The sequence below is a fragment of the Acanthochromis polyacanthus genome, chromosome 2 (assembly GCF_021347895.1).
Source record: "Acanthochromis polyacanthus isolate Apoly-LR-REF ecotype Palm Island chromosome 2, KAUST_Apoly_ChrSc, whole genome shotgun sequence".
NCBI lineage: Eukaryota > Metazoa > Chordata > Actinopteri > Pomacentridae > Acanthochromis > Acanthochromis polyacanthus.
In genome coordinates, this window is record NC_067114.1 from 21,971,402 (window position 1) to 21,990,484 (window position 19,083).

General features: G+C 42.6%; 2 protein-coding genes across 8 annotated transcripts in view; both read left to right on the forward strand.

Moving 5' to 3' along the window:
• chd9 (chromodomain helicase DNA binding protein 9) overlaps nt 1–4,081 on the forward strand; it is a 77,143-nt gene extending 73,062 nt beyond the window's left edge. For all 7 annotated transcript variants that reach the window (XM_022195368.2, XM_022195452.2, XM_022195532.2 and 4 more), the window contains one exon: nt 157–4,081. In XM_022195368.2, the coding sequence (XP_022051060.2) occupies nt 157–1,131 (975 nt within the window). In that variant the 3' untranslated portion in view covers nt 1,132–4,081. The remainder of the gene's footprint in view (nt 1–156) is intronic.
• A 527-nt stretch (nt 4,082–4,608) lies between these two features.
• Nucleotides 4,609–18,322, forward strand: LOC110952406 (retinoblastoma-like protein 2). The gene is made up of 13 exons (XM_022196046.2): nt 4,609–4,739; nt 8,712–8,835; nt 9,214–9,320; nt 9,482–9,585; nt 10,593–10,730; nt 10,820–10,984; nt 11,090–11,224; nt 11,312–11,488; nt 13,360–13,431; nt 14,495–14,555; nt 15,021–15,181; nt 15,320–15,484; nt 15,592–18,322. Exons 2-13 carry the CDS (start codon nt 8,762–8,764, stop codon nt 15,829–15,831), a joined length of 1,599 nt encoding a protein of 532 aa, XP_022051738.1. The 5' UTR covers nt 4,609–4,739; nt 8,712–8,761; the 3' UTR covers nt 15,832–18,322.
• Nucleotides 18,323–19,083: the final 761 nt, after the last annotated feature.

Sequence of the window (19,083 nt, forward strand, 5' to 3'; positions counted from 1 at the left end):
GTATTCTTCACTAAAACCAATGCTGTCTAATACATCAGCAGTAAAATGTACTGTGATCAAGGTTACAGGCTGTTTCAGTGTTCATTCAACTCACTGTTCATATGTAATAAAACTGTCTGTCCTGTACTCTGCCAACCTTTCATATGTTTTATCCAGGGTTACCTCCCAGAGAGCATGTTTGACAGGATCCTGACGGGGCCCATCGTTCCTGAGGAGGTGAGCCGGCGAGGACGTCGACCTAAGAATCCTCTGGCTAAGGCAGCAGCAGCAGCGGCACCCAACCAAGCAGCCTCTGCTCTGGGTCTAAACCCTCTGCTGGCCAACGGCCTCCTCTCTGGAATGGACCTCACCAGTCTGCAGGCCTTCCAGCAAAACCTCCAGAGTTTACAGTCCCTGCAGCTCACCGCAGGCCTGATGGGGCTGCCGTCCGACGCTAGCAACCTGGCCGCGAGTAACCTAGCCGCCATGTTTCCCATGATGCTGTCTGGCATGGCCGGATTGCCAAACCTGCTCGGCATGAGCAGCTTGCTCGGGAAGTCTGCTCAGGAAGGTGCAGGAGGCTCGGAAGAGAAAACAAAGGGAATCACCAGCGGTGGATCCGGAGAGCCGTCTGCCTCTAAAGCCCCCCCTCACACCTCAGACACCAAAGGAGAAAGGACAGAGGGCTCGAACACGACTCCTTCCTCCACTTCCAGCTCTGCTTCCTCTGCCACCGCCACACAAAGTGCTTCAGCTGCCTCTGCAGCCTCCAGTCACCCACTTTCTCTTAACCCCTTGTTACTCTCCGGTATGCTTTACCCAGGGATGCTTCTCACTCCAGGCCTTAACCTTCCTGTGTCCGCCACACAGCTGCAGAGCTCCAACAGTGACCCCACCTTTCCAGCTGCTCCGCCTTCAGCCTCCCAGTCATCGGCACAGGAGACGGATCGGCCACAGGCAGAGAAGGATGGGGAGGAGGAGGAGGAGGACGAGGCATTAGAAGAGGCTCTGGATGAAGAAGAGGAGGAGGAGTCCACAGAACAAAAAGACAACAGTGGTCCTGAAGGTTCAGGGAAAGCAGAGTCATCTTCATCAGAATCTGGGAGTTCTTCCTCATCCTCAGACGATTCAGACTCAAGTGATGAGGACTGATCCTACGAATATATAATTATAAATTTATTTATGTATCGCCTAGAAATGTAAACATATATTCACATATATATGGATTTTCCAGCACTTGTGTTGCGATTTCTTTACTTGTAAATACAAGAACTAACTACGATGTTGTGTAATAAAGACTACAAAAATCTACCAAAAAAACAAAAACAAAAAAAAAACAGGAAAAACTGACCGAAAAGGAACTGAAGTAAAATGTCAATGTTTGTTCACAAGGTACAGTCTTGTTTTGAGACATTTTGCATGTCAGACTTTAGTAGATTTCTGAACTCTGTGAAATTGTACCACGCGATTATGTACAATTGCAACAAAAAAGGCATTATTGTAATTATGTCAGGATTAATTTTATTAAAAAAGTGAAACTACATCAACATGCTCGTTGAGCTGTACTATTAATATATTTTGATTGTCGGGGGTGTGGGGGATCGACACTTTGGTTTCTCTTGTAAATATTCAGTACTTTTACAGGTGGGTTGACACTTATGCTTTGCAGATCATACGTTGGATATGTCAGCAATAACTTGGGCAGCTAATGAATGTCACTGAAGCTGTAGATTCTCTCTCTCTGCCATGTTCCACCCCAGTGCACAACTCACACGGCCTCACCAACCTGTCACCTACCTTCATATCACCTTAAAGAGGGTTTTATTTTCCATTTTGTTCGTGTTCGGTTTGGGGAAAGAATCATGGGAAGCTCCCTCTTGAATAGTATTACTGAGTATTATTTTTCCAATCATTCATACACGAACTAAAATTCTTGAAAGTGGATTGTGATTTCTTTCTCTACTGTTGAGTCTTTGTTTTTTGGAAGACTTTTAGAAGCTCTTCATTTTCACCTTTACCTTACAAACATGCCACAACATGTTCAAGGCGCACTTTAGCTCCCCACATTAGGCATACACATTCACTTGCACATCTCTTGATTCCCACTAAAAAGCTCCTTGAGCTGGGGTGACACGAAACAACCTTCTACTGTGTGCCAAAAAAAAACAAAAAAAAAACTGCCCTCTTACCTTTTGGGGTCCTGACAGAGTTGTGGGGTCTCTGGTAGTGGAAGGATTCTTGATGATGGGTATTATTACTACAGCCCCGGCGTATTTGACTGCATCTTACCTCAACTTTGCTAAACTGATTGGCTTCACTGTGCAAATGTACATGTGCACGGGTGCGTTATTCTGCTGTCCACGTACACGATGCCCTCGTCTGCTGGAATGTGTCTCGGTGGCCTTTTTGTTTCGTTTCTTTCTTTCTTTCTTTTTTTTTACTGAGAGCTTCCACTGTGTGTTGCTTGGCTGTGCTGCTCCTCACACCTGGTATCTACTGCTTCCATAACTTTCCAGTCTGAATGTTATGTCTTGGCGGGAGTGGGAGGGAGGGGGGTTTCTTGCTTCAAATGTGTCTCAATTGGAAATTTGGACAGGCTTAAAGTCCTGTGTGAGATTATGTGTTGCGTGATGACCTGTGTTCTTGCGGAACATGCGTGGCACAAGCACAAAATAGTTCAAATCTTGGTTTAAGATTGTAGTAGCCGTCGTCTTCGAGGATCACATTTTACGCAGTGCCAGACGGGTTTTGCTTGAGAAGGGCTCAATAATAGCAGCTTGCGTTGCTGGGGGGGGGGTGTGCAGCGTTTGTCTCGTTTTGTTTCACTTCGTCCTCGACTCTGTCCCGCTGACAGACAAAGCTTCAGCTAGATGTAGAAGTGCCCTTATCCTCACGCTCTCATTCGACCGCTCGCATCTGTGCTCGGTGTCCATGCTTTGTGTATTTTCTTCAGCATCCCTGCACATGTCCATTTTAAGCTGTAACCAGGATACACACACCAACACTGGGGTTCACTCGAGCCGAAGTACCTTTTTGTAATCCTCTCTAGCACAACAGTGCTCGCTCTAGGACTGCTGTTACACAGTGGACTGTTAGATACACAAACGATTTCCGAGCTGACGTTTCTGTTTGGGCCGAGGGGGCGACGGCCCGCTGAGTTAACCGTTTAGTTCTTAAATAGTTGTAGCATCCTTCTCTCGTGGGTTCAACCATGAACACAAAGACTGAAGACACGTCTGATTTCTGATGTTGCTTTAAAGTGGTTTTCTTGTATGCCTGTTCTCTATAGACCTCGTCATGGGTTTGCTTGCAATGCAGTTGCATTTTTTTATTATTATTATTATTATTACTACTAACAGTACGGTATTTTTCTATGTCTTGAGCAATGAACTTAAACATGCCACTGTCATTTTGTATATCTGCACCTCTGCTCTCTTTAAACTTGTAGTGCCCTTATGCAAACACCCAGCCACTGCTACGTCTGCTGTAGGTGACTGATCTAATGACTTTTGCTACTTTTTGTTGCCCCACGTCGATGGGTCGATGACTGCTGAGCCTCTTTAGGACACAAATGGAAAAAAACAAAGTAGACATAAGATGGGACTTTATTTTGCTTTCATTTGCTTTTCTTCTAATTATTATTTGTCTTTTGGTTGTACTGTGCAAGGACTCCCAAACCACTGCCAGCGCTAAAGGAGCAGTGCTGAATCTGGGTTAAACACAGACACAAGTAAACAATGACCAATATGCAAGAGGAACGACAAACACACTACTGCTGTACAGGGAGGTTTCCTTTCAGTCTGCATACTTGTGATCACTGAGACGACAAAACTAGCCTCATGGGTTTTGTATTTTGATTTCAAGCTTGATAATATTCTAAATGTCACCCTGGTCAGTTTGTGTCTTTTTTTTCTCTCTTTCTTTTTCATTGGACAGTTGTAATATTTGCAAGTTGTGCTCTGTGTAGTCAATAATTCTTCATGTAGTGCAGGAAAACGCGTCTTAAAAAGTCATTTGTAATTTATTGGATTACTTTCTATGAAGTTCTATAGAGGAAATTGAGGTTTAATTATTTTTATTAAACATATTCTTCTGACTATCATTTAAGTGTGCCTTTGCTTTTTGCTTTGTCTGGAGAAATCTCAGCAGCCTTTTCTTGGGAATGTATGTGAAAGCTAAACAAGTGTTTTGACTCTGTATGTTTCACAGAGCCTGGGAATGGTCTGTATTCTCTAGAAAGCTTTTCCACAGGTGTTAATGCCATGTTCTAGCATAGCCTTTATCCTCTGTTTTTATGATTTTCTTTTAGGAAATGGAAAACAGACCGTTAAAAATGAGGATTATAAGTTCTGTCTGTTCCACTAAATCTTCAATGCATGCAGGACACGTAAAGTTACCAACATGCACGTTATATTGGTAGACTTTGTACAATAGTTAAATATAATAATAACACAGCTGCTGTATTCATCAGTACATGAACAGCTCTGTTAAAGCAGAGAGTCCCCTGCATTTCATCCCTTCCTCCTCTGGGTGGTGCTCAGTGGCCTGTTTAAGCCTCTTCAGCTGCTGCTTTATCTTAGCAACCAGGAACAGATGACAAGTTGGGACTTGTCTGCTGTGAGAGGCCAGTGGGCTGAACTTCCTCAGCCTGCAGAGCAGAGCAGCAGGGTGGCTGCTGCTGCTGCTGAGACACACACAAGACACCCGCTCTGGCTGTTCAACTTTCCAGAACCGCCCTGCAAGAAGAGCCACTGGCACCGGTAAGTGACTCTGAATCTGCTTCTTGAGTTTTGTTTTCTGACAAGTGGAAAATTCAGAAATTCCTTTTTGACCTTTAAAGTGCACAGAAAGTCAGCTGACATGTGGAGTAAAAAGTAACTGTCATAAACTACTGTTGTGAATCTAAGAAGCTGCAGGACAGACTGGACCTCTGCAGCTCATTGTTGACTATCAGCTCTCTGCCTGCAAAGCCTTAATACACAGAACAATAAAAGTTCAGACAAACAGCAATAATCTGCAGTGAACAGCCATTTAAATGTGGAGCACATGTCAGAAAGTGAAACTAAGGCCTGCTCTGATGAGACTAAAGAAAACAGGAAATGGGTGTAATTCAACCCCAAACAAGCACAGTTGGAAGACACATGACACACAAAGCTGTTTCTTTTGATATGATGCTGACACATTTGAAGACAAAATGAGGTGAATAATGAAGCGTGATGACTTTCTGTACTGTTGGTGGATTTTATGTCACTGCTGCTCACTTTGTTGTGGCACATTAGCTGGACAAAGGAGGATAAACGAGTTGTGGGTGTTTGCGGTGAGCAGCGCTTGGTCAGGGTCCAGAGGTTCCTGCTGAATGCTACAGATTACAGGATGATTCATGCGGAGGAGAATCTGTGATGAGGCTTCCTGCTTCTCTTTATTAGCTGAAGGAGTTGGAAATGAGTCAGACTGAGAGACAGCTTCACGTTTAAAGATTTCATTCTTAAGACAGCACGAGACACTGAAGTCTGAGTGAGCTCTTCTAACCATTTAACCTTCAGTTAAATAGACACGTCTGATCAACTCCACGTGGAGGAAACTGCAGCCCGCTGCTGTTTGAGCGGAAGTAGTGAACCACTGTGGATCTCAGGAGAGCCTCAGTAATGATCGAGACCCTTTACTGAATGCCGCCAGGCTGAGCAGATATCTTTTACTTGAGCATTTAAAATAGAAGGTCAGTAACAAATAGCTACAGTTGCAGACTCTGCGTGTCTTCAGTCAGCTCCATAAGGAGGAAACACACAAACAAATGTTGAGTTTGTTTGACTTGTTCACATGATGCCAAACCTTATGATCCTCAATCCCCAGAAACTCATTAGACCGGACAGCCAACACACAACCTGAAATGAGGAAGGTGTTTTGGTCTTCAAAAACATCAAACTGCTGCTGCTAAAAGCTGCTTCTTCTTGAGAGCAGGCGTCTCCATAACCTGCTATAAATTTTCATGATGTGGCCCGAGGCGGCTCTGTGTTTCATCATTCTAGTCACTGTTTACAGACACGTTGGCTCCCTGGTATCTCAGACATGTCTGTTGCACTCGACACGATTCTCTGACCGACTACATAATAAACCTGCTGATCAAATACCAGAGTTGCCGGAGAGGAAACGGTGAGACTCGTTGGGGGAATTTCCCTCTGTGAGATGCACAGTAACAGGTGTGACTGATCACAGCAGGAAATACTGAGGACAGACTAACGGTAAATGAACAGGGATGCAAAATGGTGACTAGTCCAACTATCTGTCCATCTGTTATCTATACACTACTTAATCCTCTTTAAGGTTACCAGGGGTGAAGTGCTGAAGTCTATACTAGCTGACTTAGGGCACAGGCAGTCGACACTCTGGACAGTTCACCAGTCTATCACAGGGCTGCATATGCAGACAAACACACTTGGATTCACACCTACAGACAATTTAGAGTCCTCAATTAACTTCAGCATGTTTTGTGGGAGGCTGCACAGCGGAGTAGTGGTTAGCACTTTCGCCTTGCAGCAAGAAGATCCCCGGTTCTAACCCCGGGGTGGGCCTGGGATCTTTCTGCATGGAGTTTGCATGTTCTCCCTGTGCATGCGTGGGTTTTCTCCGGGCACTCCGGCTTCCTCCCACAGTTCAAAAATATGCTGAGGTTAATTGGTCACTCTAAAATTGTCCGTAGGTGTGAAATCAAGTGTGATTGTTTGTCTGTATATGTAGCCCTGCAACAGACTGGTGACCTGTCCAGGGTGTCTCCTGCCTTCGCCCGAGTCAGCTGAGATAGGCTCCAGCACCCCCATGACCCTAGTGAGGATAAAGCGGTGTATAGAGAATGGATGGATGGATGGATGTTTTGTGGGAGGAAGCCGAAGTACCTGTACAGAACATGCAAACTCCATGCAGAAACATCTGTGAACCGGGGATCTTCTAGCTGCAAGGATAAAGTGCTAACTACCAAGCCACTGTGCAGCCCCTTAGTCCAGCTAATGCAAATAATAACAACAACTCTATGCTGGAAGAGTTTTGTCAATAAAGCTCAATCATCTTCTTGCCAAGCGTTAAATGTGAGTGCTGATACTAGACTCACTTGAAGCAGAGGATTAGCTCCATGGAAAAAAAAGGCAGGAGGCTAACATTAGCTCCTTCTAGTGTTCAAAAACATATTTACTAGCACCTCTACACACTACAGCTAATGATTAGTGGACTGACAGAAAAACAATCTGCAAGTATATTGATGCTCAATTAGTTCAGAAAATTTTAACCAAAATTTGTAAAACACTGGCATTATTTTTTTCAAATTTCCCCATCTGTTACTTTTCCTTGTCATATTTCACTGTACACCGGGTTTTGCTATTGGTTGAAAGAAATATGAGGCATGAATTTGTCGCTGACCTTTTTTTCACAATTTTATTGATGTTTCTTTGAATTAATTGTTGATTCACTTAAAAAAAAAACAATATCTTGAAGCTAATGAAAATGGTTGTGAGTTTCAGCCCCCCCCCAAAAAAAACGCATTACACACAGATTTCTTTTAATTCAGGAAACATTTTACTTACTTGTTATTTGTGTGTGTGTGTGTGTGCCCATGTTTTTGCTATATTGTGGGGACCAAATGTCCCCACAACTGTAGGAAAACCGAAAACTATGTCACTTGTGGGGACCTCATTTCGGGCCCCACAAGTTTAAACAGTGTTTTCTTGGCCATGTTGTTGTTACTGAAAAAAGTGAAAGTGCAAAAACGTTTCTTTAGGGTTATGCATTGTTTTGGTTAGGGTTAGGGTTTGGTTAAGGTTAGGGTTAGGGTAAGGGTTAGGGGTTAGATATGAATGGGAGTCAATGGTATGTCCTCACAATGATAGCAAGACACACACACGTGTGTGTGTGTGTGTGTACTTGTTTCTGCTATACCGGTGGGGACTTTGACCTGACTATTTGCTATAAAGGTGGGGACTTGTCTTACGGGACCTAAAATGAGGTCCCCACGGGTGGCAACACCGTTTTCTTGGCCATATTGTTGTTAATAAAAAATGTAAAAGTGCAAAAATGTTTGTTTAGGGTTAGGCATTGATTTGGTGATGGTTAAGGTTAGGGTTAGGGTAAGGGTTAGGAGTTAGATATGAATGGGAGTCAATGGTATGTCCCCACCGGTATAGAAAAACAAACGTGTGTGTGTGTGTGTGTGTGTGTGTGTGTGTGTGTGTGTGTGTGTGTGTGTGTGTGTGTGAATAAATAGATAAGATAGAAAATGACCAGATCCTGACTAGATGCTTGCTGGAGTTGTATCTACTCTCAGATGTACGTCGCTTTGGATAAAAGCTAAACTAAATTGTAGAAAATTCTTCATGAGTGTTGGAGATGCTAATTTATTTATGTAATTGGAATCCCTCAGTCTAGCTGTTTCCCTTCATGTAAAGTGGTGCTATGCTAACTGGCAGTAGTAGCTTCATATTTAGTGTACATGTTTAACTTGATATTTAACTCCCAGCAACAACAAAAAAAGCAAATTTCAAAACTGACTATTCCAGACACCACATCCGTGTTTCTACTGTTAATAAGTACAGCATCAGACTGTTTTTGTTTGATCTAGTTCCTTATTAAAGTAGCATTAGAGTGGCATCAAAATAAGACACAAACGGAAACTCAAATTATATTGAAAATATGTTGCAAATGTATGTTTTTTTTGCCCAAATGTTCCTAACATTATTCTCCCTGTTTAGGTGTCCGTTCCTTCCCCTGACTCTCTTCCTGTGTGAGCGAGGGGGTCACTATGACAACCGTGCCTCAGGGCAACATGGGAAAGCCAAGGTTAGGCCTCAGTGACGGTCTGATGGCGGTGTTCAGGTTAGCGCTGCAGTGGCACATTACTGCTCACTCACACGGTGGCCATCCTCTGACACATCACACACACAATGTTATCAGTGCGGGTTGTGGAATTGTGCAGCTCACAGTCATGATTCCTGACAGTTACCGTAAACCGCAACAGGAGGCAAACACTACATGCTCGGCTAGATAAATGTAACAAGGGCTGCTGACTGTTGAACATCTGCTGCGGGTGAAAGACACACAGGGTGCGGTCTGCATTGATAATATGTAAACATGCTCAGTCGATGAGGTTTTCTGAATACACTCAGAATAGGTTGTTTTTTTTTGCATTTTTGCCATTTTGTGGCCTTCTATGCGCTTCACTTTCCGTTTCCTTTGATGGTTCCTCTGATCCAGGGCCTGCTCCAGAGATCCAACAGAGGCAATTAAAACACGGCTGAGTGGTATGCTGAACGTGTTTCTGCAGCACCTCAAGGACAATGAAGGAAATGAGAAGACCAAAGGTATACTAGCATAACCACTGGTGGAACAATAGGATGTGACCCTCAGTGTTACTGGTTAGAAAAAGAAAAACAGCTGCATTCTAATGGCAGGCATTACATTTATGGTGAAAAGCCATACTGCTGATAGATTTTACATATAATTCATGTGATACTCTCCACAGAGTTGGCAGAAAAGTGCTGCCGTGAGGCCGTCATCTGGTACTACAGGATCTTGGAGAACCTTGTTTGTCATGAGAGGAACCGGCAGGGTGTTGGTGGAATCTCAGTGAGTGTACTGCCAACCTGTGGCCACAGCTGGAACTGCAGTTCAATGTGTTTGCCACAAGGAATACTGTATGTTATACATGTACAAATATACTTGGTAAACATCTCAACTCGTTATCTGAAAGAAATGAAATACATTTGTAGATGTTACTTTTTTACATTGCAAGTTGTTAATTCTATTTTTCTCAACCTAAAAACGAAATGTACAACAACATATTTTGATGTAAGTCACTTGTCTTTGTATCCATTTATTTGTGATTACTCTCATATGAGCTTGTCGTAGAATATCAATTAGCTGGAGAACATTTCCAACAACAAACGCCTTAAATGTAACACTGTCCCACAAATAAATGTTTGCAATCGTACATAAAGACAATCTAAATCACTGCATACCCACGATGCTGCAAAATGGATAAGATGTACCGTATGTAGATGTGGCAGAGGGCTGCACAGTGTAGTAGTGGTTAGCACTTTTCGACTTGCAGCAAGAAGATCCCTGGTTCGCGTCCCGGTTTTCCTGGGATCTTTCTGCATGGAGTTTGCATGTTCTCCCTGTGCATGCGTGGGTTTTCTCCGGGCACTCCGGCTTCCTCCCACAGTCCAAAAATATGCTGAGGGTAATTGGTTACTCGAAATTGCCCGTCGGTGTGAATGTGAGTGTGATTGTTCGTCTGTATATGTAGCCCTGCGACAGATTGGCGACCTGTCCAGGGTATCCCCTCCCTTCGCCCGAGTCAGCTGGGATAGCAACCCTAGTGAGGATAAAGCGGTGTATAGAGAATGGATGGATGTCGCAGAACAGCCGTTTTCCATTACATATTGACAACTTCCTGTCACTCTTAAGGTGCCCTCAGTGAAATACAAAAACATGTAGTGAGAAAAACACAGAACTTTGTAGCATGTTACAATAGCAGTAATAGAACACTGAATGATCCAGAAAGTTTTCATTTCTGTTGTTTTTTTTTTTTTTAAGTAAAGCGCTTTTTGCTTGTGCTGTGCTTGATGCAGGGCATCTTGGAGAACCATCTTTTCCAGCGCTGTCTGGTGGCCTGTTGTCTGGAGATCACAGTAACCTCCAAACATCTACCATATGGCTTCCCTGTACTCCTTCAGATTTTCAAACTGGCGCCATACCACTTCTGGAAGGTGCGTTTCCAGCTCGGTAACTTGACAAACATTGCACACATGTATTAAGATTTGGGTTTAGTGGGGGTTGTTTTCCTGTGGTCCAACAGGTGATAGAACCAGTGCTGAGGGATGGAGCTGGTCTGCATCCCAGTCTGTTCAGTCATTTCGCTCAAGTGGAACAGAGAGTTTTGGAGAGTATGGCTTGGACCAGCGACTCACCGCTGTGGGAGGAAATCCGAGCCAATGAGGGCCATCTGCCTACCTGCCAACAGGTCGACAAAAACACAAACACTCACCTGGTACACGGAGTTAGCATCTATAGACCTTCAACAAAACATCAAAAACACTACAGCATTTCTCCTTTATGTCATATGCAGGTGACACCTCCTGCACACCTTGAAGATCCAATCAGAACAGACTCACAACCTGGACTTTCAGCTGGAACAGACCAGCAGCCGTCAGCTGTGAACACGCCTGAGAGAAGCAGCTCCCTCCAGCTGTTTGCTCGCAAGGTCAGTTCTACGATAAATGTCTCCAAACTGCAGTTAGCACCACTGTTAAACCGTATGTTTAGTGCAGCCATCTTGTCTTTACCTCAGGTTTACATGCTGATGGGAAAGCGTCTCAGAGAGCTGTGCTCCATGCTGGACATCTCTGACGAGCTGCGCTTAAAGATCTGGACCTGCTTCGAGCACTCTCTGGTCCACTGCATTCACCTCACAATCGACCGTCACCTGGACCAGCTACTCATGTGTGCCATCTACATCATAGCCAGGGTGGGTTTTATTATGTCTCAGAGCACCTTCAGCATTAGTAGTGGTCATTTTTGAAAGCAGATGCCCTTTGTTTCTCCGTCTAGGAGCTATTATTAGGTCAACAGGTGCTAAAAAGAACCAATCCAGTTTTGAAAAATTAACCTAGTCTCATATTTTTTATTTTGACTTCAATCTGGGTCCTTGGCATGCATTCCTACTGCACTAAAAGTCACCTGTATAAATATTTACAACTTCATGCAAGTTTATTCCAGGGAAGGTAGACAAATTGACTCGCTTCAGATTTTTATGTAACGTGTGTGACGCTGGGTTGCATATATACCAGACATGCTAATGTAATCCATTTATTTGGAATCCAGTAATTTATAGTCTCGCACATTGTGGGGTCCAACAGATCATCTTTCATTATTTTCATGTAAACGTTGAATTAATCAGTGTTATGCCCAGCCTGGCGGTCACGCAGCACAAGACAAAGAGGCAACCTTCCCCTGGTCCCAAGCAGCGGTAACACACATACAAATGAATGTGTTTATTTACAATAAGTGTGGGAACAAAAAATGGTGATTGGTAACTAAAAGCGACAGTGAGCAAAGCCAAAACAACAAACAAAACGCCACTTATCTAATAGTCAAAACTGACCTGCCAAAACAAATTTAAAAAAAAAGAACAACAAAGTCTTACCTCCCTATCTTAAACATGAGAAAAACAGTTAAATAAAAAGGTGGCTGCTCACTGCCATCGTTCTTTATCCTCAGAAATCAAATTGCTACTAGCCCTCAGTCTCAAAATCACAGAATGGGGTTATGCCGTGGTGTGCCTTGGCTGGAAAACAGGAAAGGATGTTGCCACGCCCTCTGCTCCGGCCGACGTCACGATTTCGCCTTTATATCCTGGCCTTCCTGGGTCCCTCAGCCAATCCAATGCTGACCCGTCATCCTGGCGTCCAGTCGTGGCGGTGGTACGGCGCAGCCCTATTTGCATAGGTGATCAGCACATAAAAGGACACACGCAGCACAGGGAACTACATAATCAATCAGCAAGTGTGAGGATTTATAAATATCAAAATACACAAGAAGTTCTGATATGTAAAATTGCTTTTAAAATGTTTAAGTTTTTTTTTCTCCAAGACATAGAAAAGCAGCGGTGTTACAGATGCACAATTAGCTAAATAAAGACCTCGAGTTCTATCAAACAAAGCTGATCTAGTAGTGTCTCAGAGGACGACGAGCATCTTTTACAGCAGCTCAAAGTGGATGATTGAAAAAAAAGTCCTATTTACTGATGAATCACAGTTAGTGACCAAAGTGTTTAGAGTTGGACATCTGCCCCAAATTGATTCCACCAATGAAAAGCAGCATGCCATTCTTTAGATATATGCTCCAAATGTATGGTTTGCATGTTTGTGGAAAACGATTCATACTGCAACTTCGACTTGAAGAGCAAAGTAGACGAAGACGTGCTGACTGTTATGAACTTTCCTCCACAGTTCACTGAACATTCAGCAGAGAACCTGAAGATTAAAAAAGCAATCATGATGTCACAAGTAACTCTTTGGAACATTATCAGATCATGCTGGGATAACAGTAGTTTCCAGGTTTGGACAAATTGATGGAGTTCATACAGCCAATGTGCTACTGTCAATACAGCAAAGAACAATATCCCATAAGCACAATGGAACACAGTGACATTCACTTTACTCATTCTACTATTACAACTGCCACGCCGTATCAAGTCTTATTTGCTCTTCAATGATACAGTGTGACTGAAGAACCACTGACTTTGAACTTCTGAAAAAAAATGATATGATATTAAATCCTAGAGTCCATTGCTAGAACGTCTGTTTTTAACTTGTGTTATTTGGATTTCTTTTACAGATTACTAGGGTTGATATACCCTTCAAGCACATAATGAAGTGTTACAAGTCGCAGCCACATACCAGCAATATTGTAAGTATCTGTTTTTTCAAAATTGGATTTTAGATATTACCATATCGTTAGAATGCAACCATCCATCCATCATCTATACACCGCTTAATCCTCATTAGGGTCGCAGAGGGGGCTGGAGTCTATCCCTTCAGTCACCAGTCTATCAACGGGCTACAAATACAAACAATCACTCACATTCACACCTACAATGTAGAGTTACCAATTAACTTCAGCATATTTTTGGACTGTGGGAGGAAGCCGGAGAAAACCCACGCATGCACAGGGAGAACATGCAAGCTCCATGCAGAAAGATCCTATGAAGCCCTGATGCAAACATATGCGTCTTACTTGATGACTGATATTAATTTAACAACTGAATCCAAATCCCAGGTTCACAGTGAATAAAACTTCTGCATGATTATTACACAGACCTGGAGTCAGCAAACTCCAGATCTGTGTTTGCTGTGCTATCTCAGGAAGATAGTTTGTTTCGAAAGGTCGACCATCCAAACATTAAACTTTGTGTGATTAAAGAATGACTGCAAATGATAATTATGCTAATTGATTCAAATTGATTGAGTGCAACTGAGATTAGGACCAGTGAGTTCTCAGCTATGCTGGCGGCACAGATCGAAGATAGAAATGTCAGCCTGTTCGGCCCAGATTGAAACATCTCAGCAATAATCAGATGAATTATCATGAAATTTCATTCAGATAATTATATGTCCCTCGGGATGAATTATAATAACTTTGGTAATCCACTATCTTATCATGTAATGTCAGTATCAGGTCTTTTTTTTTTAGTTTGTCCAACGCTTAGCTTCATCCCTGAAATACCCGCTAAAGCAATGTTGTTCCCATCAGCCTCAGCTGCACTCTGCTGATTAGCAAACATTAGCATGCTAACGTGCTAATGCTGTCAGATGGGGAACATGGTTATTATTGTGGCTGCTTTACATAAGCATGTCAGCACTGTCATTGTAAGCGCATTAGCATGTTAACATTAGCGTTTTGCTTGAAGCGCTTCTCTGCCCGATTTGATTGATTCGTTTAATATTTATGAACCGATTGTTTTTGTCCTCAGGTCTGCAAAAACACTCTGATCTCAGGAAGAGTCGCGGAAAACCCTCTCATTGAAAGAAACAGTAAGAAGCCCTTTATGAGAAAACAGAAAGCCAGTCCTCTGCAAGTAAAAGAGCAGAATTACAATGTCACACAACTACTTCAAAACATACACAGAAAACTAAATACTCATTGTGTTCTGTTTCTCCTAGCACATATGTAGATACAACTATAACCCTAAGAATTCAAAACACTGTCATTTTATTAGAATCAACATGTTTGGACTTTGCTGTTGGCGCAACATTAAAACACCTTTTTTTTAACCTAAATTAAATACTATGTTCCTTTAACTAAACCTCTTTATCAAGGGTCAGCCACAGATTAAGTGTCATGTATCTGCAGAGCTACATCATAGCTAAGCCACAGAGTACATAAAATACGATTCATCAAGTAACCACGAGAATTCATATTAAACATAAAACCTCCAATGTGTCAGTACGCAAAAGTAATTCCACAACGAGAGCCGATCATCATGTTGCTGATTACAGATAATGGAGACCACAGCAGCGCTATCCCGACCCCCGACACACCATCAGCACATTATCCTGGACCTTCTCAGGAGGAACGGGGCAATCTCATCGTTTTTTACAACCAGGTCTACTCGACAAAGATGAAGCACTTTGCCAAGCAGTTTGTCCCAACATCTGGGGTGAGGGAATGATTTTAGGTGCAAGTTTGATCAAAGTGAACAAGAGAGGAGTGAAAAAATAAACTGGGGTCACAAAAAAATGAAAAAGCCAAAACAAACAGACAATGCTAGCATAGTAACGCTTAATTTCTTGTGCAGGGAGACACTCCTCCTCTGTCTCCGTACCCTCGACTGTGGAAAGCTTCTCCTCGCTCATACCGACTGTCCAGCAGCCACTCCATCTTCATTTCACCGTTCAACACAGAAACCTCCCCTCCTCGTACACCTGGACTCTGCTACTACTTCAACTCAAGCCCCTCAGAGGTCTGTGGTCAGAATGTGTGACCCACATTTTCATCTGAGGCTATTGCATTATGGTACAGTGTTGTCAGAAAGGCGATTTATGGGAACATTTCACTCTGTTTGTGCAGCGTCTGCGTGAGATCAACAACATGATCAAAACGGGCTGGTCACCCAACAGGCGACGCTATGCGATGTCACTGGATACCGAGGATGAAGGCGCAGAGGGAGAAGATGGACCGTCAGCTAAGAGGCTTCGCTTGGACGATCAGTCAGCCTGGCAGAGGCGACTTCGGACCGTGGTCAACGATCGAGCCACTAACAGAAACCAGGGCCAGACGTGCCCTGTTGCCAAACCTAATCTGCACTAGAGTGTGGAGGAGCAAGTATTCTAGTAGCAATAATGTCAAGTGTTAGAAGAAAAGCATGGAGCAGCTGTGCCTCCCTTTACAGATACCCATTAAGAATTCCTTTGAGCCAAGGTCTTTGTCAGCTTAAAGCGCTAAAACTCTGCCTTTTTGCTCTGCACTACTTTTGACTCCAAGGGAACTGTGTGGATGTCCTTGAGTAGGACACTTAGCTGCCAGCTCAGTGGTTACTGGTAGACTGCCTGGTGAAAACACACTGTATGGTGTTGTATGAATCTGAAGTAAGGTACGGCTGCAAATGGCTCCCTGGGCTTTCCTTGGTTAAACAGAGGGTCACACTGAGACAGTGTGCTACCGTCTGATCTGCAGTTCTGCTACTGTTAGTGTCTGATGAGCTTGTCTGCCCCATTCCGAGCTCACAGGACTGAGCATATACATGGCGACGTGTGAAAAAGTACCGTACATCTCATGGAAAATGTGTTTTTTTGACACATCTGTAAAAGTACACATTTGATCTTGTTTAAAATAGTGCCTACAGTTGAAGGCGGTATACTCTAACTCAGCCACAGGGGGGAAAAAAGCTTGTCAATCATTTTTGTAGAACCTACCCATGGCATCTGAAGCTAGTAGAGCCACCTTTAGCAGAAATAACATCTTGTTGGCATTTTGCATAATTATCAGTAAGTCTTTGACACTGGCTTGCTGAACCATATGATCAGTCTCGTGGGCAAAATTGCTTCAGCTGCAAGTTGTTTTTGTTGAGGTCTAGGCTCTGACTAGGCCGTTCCATAACCCTCCATTTCCTGTTTTAAAACCAATCATTAGTGGATTTGGTTGTAAACTTAGGATCATTATCCTGCACTTCTGGTTTAATGTCAGCATTTGGACAGATGACCTCATACTGTCTTCATCTGCTCTCGAAAATGATGTAGAATTCAGGGTTGAATCGATGACTGCGAGCTGTCTAGTGCTGGAGACAGTGAAGCAGCATGATTCACAGTTGGTATGAGATTGTTCTCCAGGAAAGCTGTCTAGACATTTATGCTGTTACTGTAGCCAAACAACTTCATCTCTGATTTGTCTGTCCAGTGCACATGATTCCAAAAGACACATTTGCTTGGTAAACTGTGGTTTTGCTGTAATGTTCTTTTGGGACATTTATTTCCTGGCACACCTCCCATGGAGGTCAAATCTGTGTGATCTCTTTCTGATTGTACGCAGCATTTTGACGCCAACAGTTGGAAGTGTTGCCTGCTGGTTCTGTAATGAAATTTTGGGGTTCTGGTCTTGGGCTCTGTCCAAGTTTAACCAATCAGCCTTTGTCCTCAGTCAGAATTACCTGGAACAAAGTATGTACTTTTTATCCCCTGGAAACAATCCTGACAGACGTTCTACAGGGGCAGTTTTTGCAGTGGGAACAAACACGAATGTTCTGGCCACCTTAAATAGTTTCTGCAGTAGAAAGCAGTCTAATGGCACCTGATGTGGAAGTTCTATGTTTGTGGGTTTGAGAGGGTCATAAATGCAGGTGTGCTGATTTTTCCATGTGACTGATCTGTTTTAAAAATGATTTTAAATTGTTTGGGGTTTTTTTAAATGGCAAATATATGTGATATCTTTTTGAGCATATCACACTAAACAGGATTGAATGTTTGCTTGTTCAAATATGTCACAAAAGTTTTCCACCTTCACTTACTTCTTCATCTGACTAAGCTTTACGAGTGTGTACCTTCTGCAAGAATATTGTTAGATTCTGATTAAGTGAGAGATGGTACTAAGTGTTTCAAACTCAAATGATTTTAATGTATATTTTTAAAACTGTAAAACATAAGCTAATGTGAGACACGAGTGCACTATTTCACAGGAATGACGGTAAAGTGCTGTTACAGCAGCATGAAACTTTATTCAGTGGCACATTAAACTTCGACAGATCTGACACAGAAACTAAAACAAATTCTGTCTGAATAATTCTTTCACATCCTGCCACCATTCCAGCCACTGCTTAGTACAAACGGAATATCTCAGCTGATTCAAAAGGACATCAATCAGAAACTGCAGAGTAATTTTATTAAAGCCACCCCGCCTCCAGTCAGAAAAGTGTTACTGATTTTTACATCACTTGGACGTTTGAGCTTTATTGTGTTGAATGAGGAATGTTTGTTCGATGGAGGCTGGTTTCACCTTAACCTGCAGAAGTTGCACTAAGTTAAGTCTCAGTTTGACAGGTTTACGGTCAAGCGTTATTTGTGACATGACAACTTGTGTAGAAGCCAATCATGGTCCAAAAGTGTGATGTAAAAAAGGTGAAATGCCCAGTGCCCATAGCGTACACTAAATCAACAATCAGTTATATAAGGAAAAAACTCTGAATCATGGATATGTTTATTTAAAAACTTAAAAGAAGTCTTTTAATGGAAAATCTTAAAGTCCTAATTTTGAACAGCAATCTGTCAATTTAAGATATACTGCATAATAAACTGAATTTTGAAATTTATCTTGAATGTGATTCTTGTTCCTTAAATGTTCCTGTTTGGATTCTGTTAAATGTGCCTGCTATACTTTGTGTAATTCTTGAGGGAGCTGGTTTACATTCAGCCTCATGGCCTCTCAGTTGCGCTCTCTGTACGAAGTCATTAAGATGCAAACAGATAACCTGTTTTACTGGACAGAGCAGCACTCTGCTGGTAGAATGCGTTTCTCTTCAGGTGCTTGTGCAATGCCTTAATGCTGCTGTGGTACACAACCAAATTCCTTATTTGTCACGGTTGCATGAAGTTTTTTTAATTCGGAATTATTAATTCAGAATTAACTCATTCAGAATTAAAGTTTTCTGCGTCGAGTTTACATGGAAATTTTAATTCCGACTTAAAGTTTACATGGACTGCACATTTGGGTGTTGGAAGGGATTCTGATTGGACAGGGAGTGGATGTGACGTATCCCCGTTTACCGGAAGAAAACAAACTCCATTTGCCGCAGCATTTCTTTTCCCCAGCAATATGGAGGAACAACTAATAAGCACGCTTTTTGTTTTGCTTTTTATTGTCGTTTTGAAACAGCAACTCGACAATGGCGTACTACTTCTGTTGCGCCAGTAAGGTCGCAGAATGTGTCCGTCGCTACGTCATTGCTTCGTGAGGAGCCAAGCATGCACAGAATGACTGGAATTAACTAAAGCGGAATTAACTGTATACATGAATACAGGAATTAGTTTATTCGGAATTAACATCGGAATAAACCAGGTAGTTTTTTTGTAA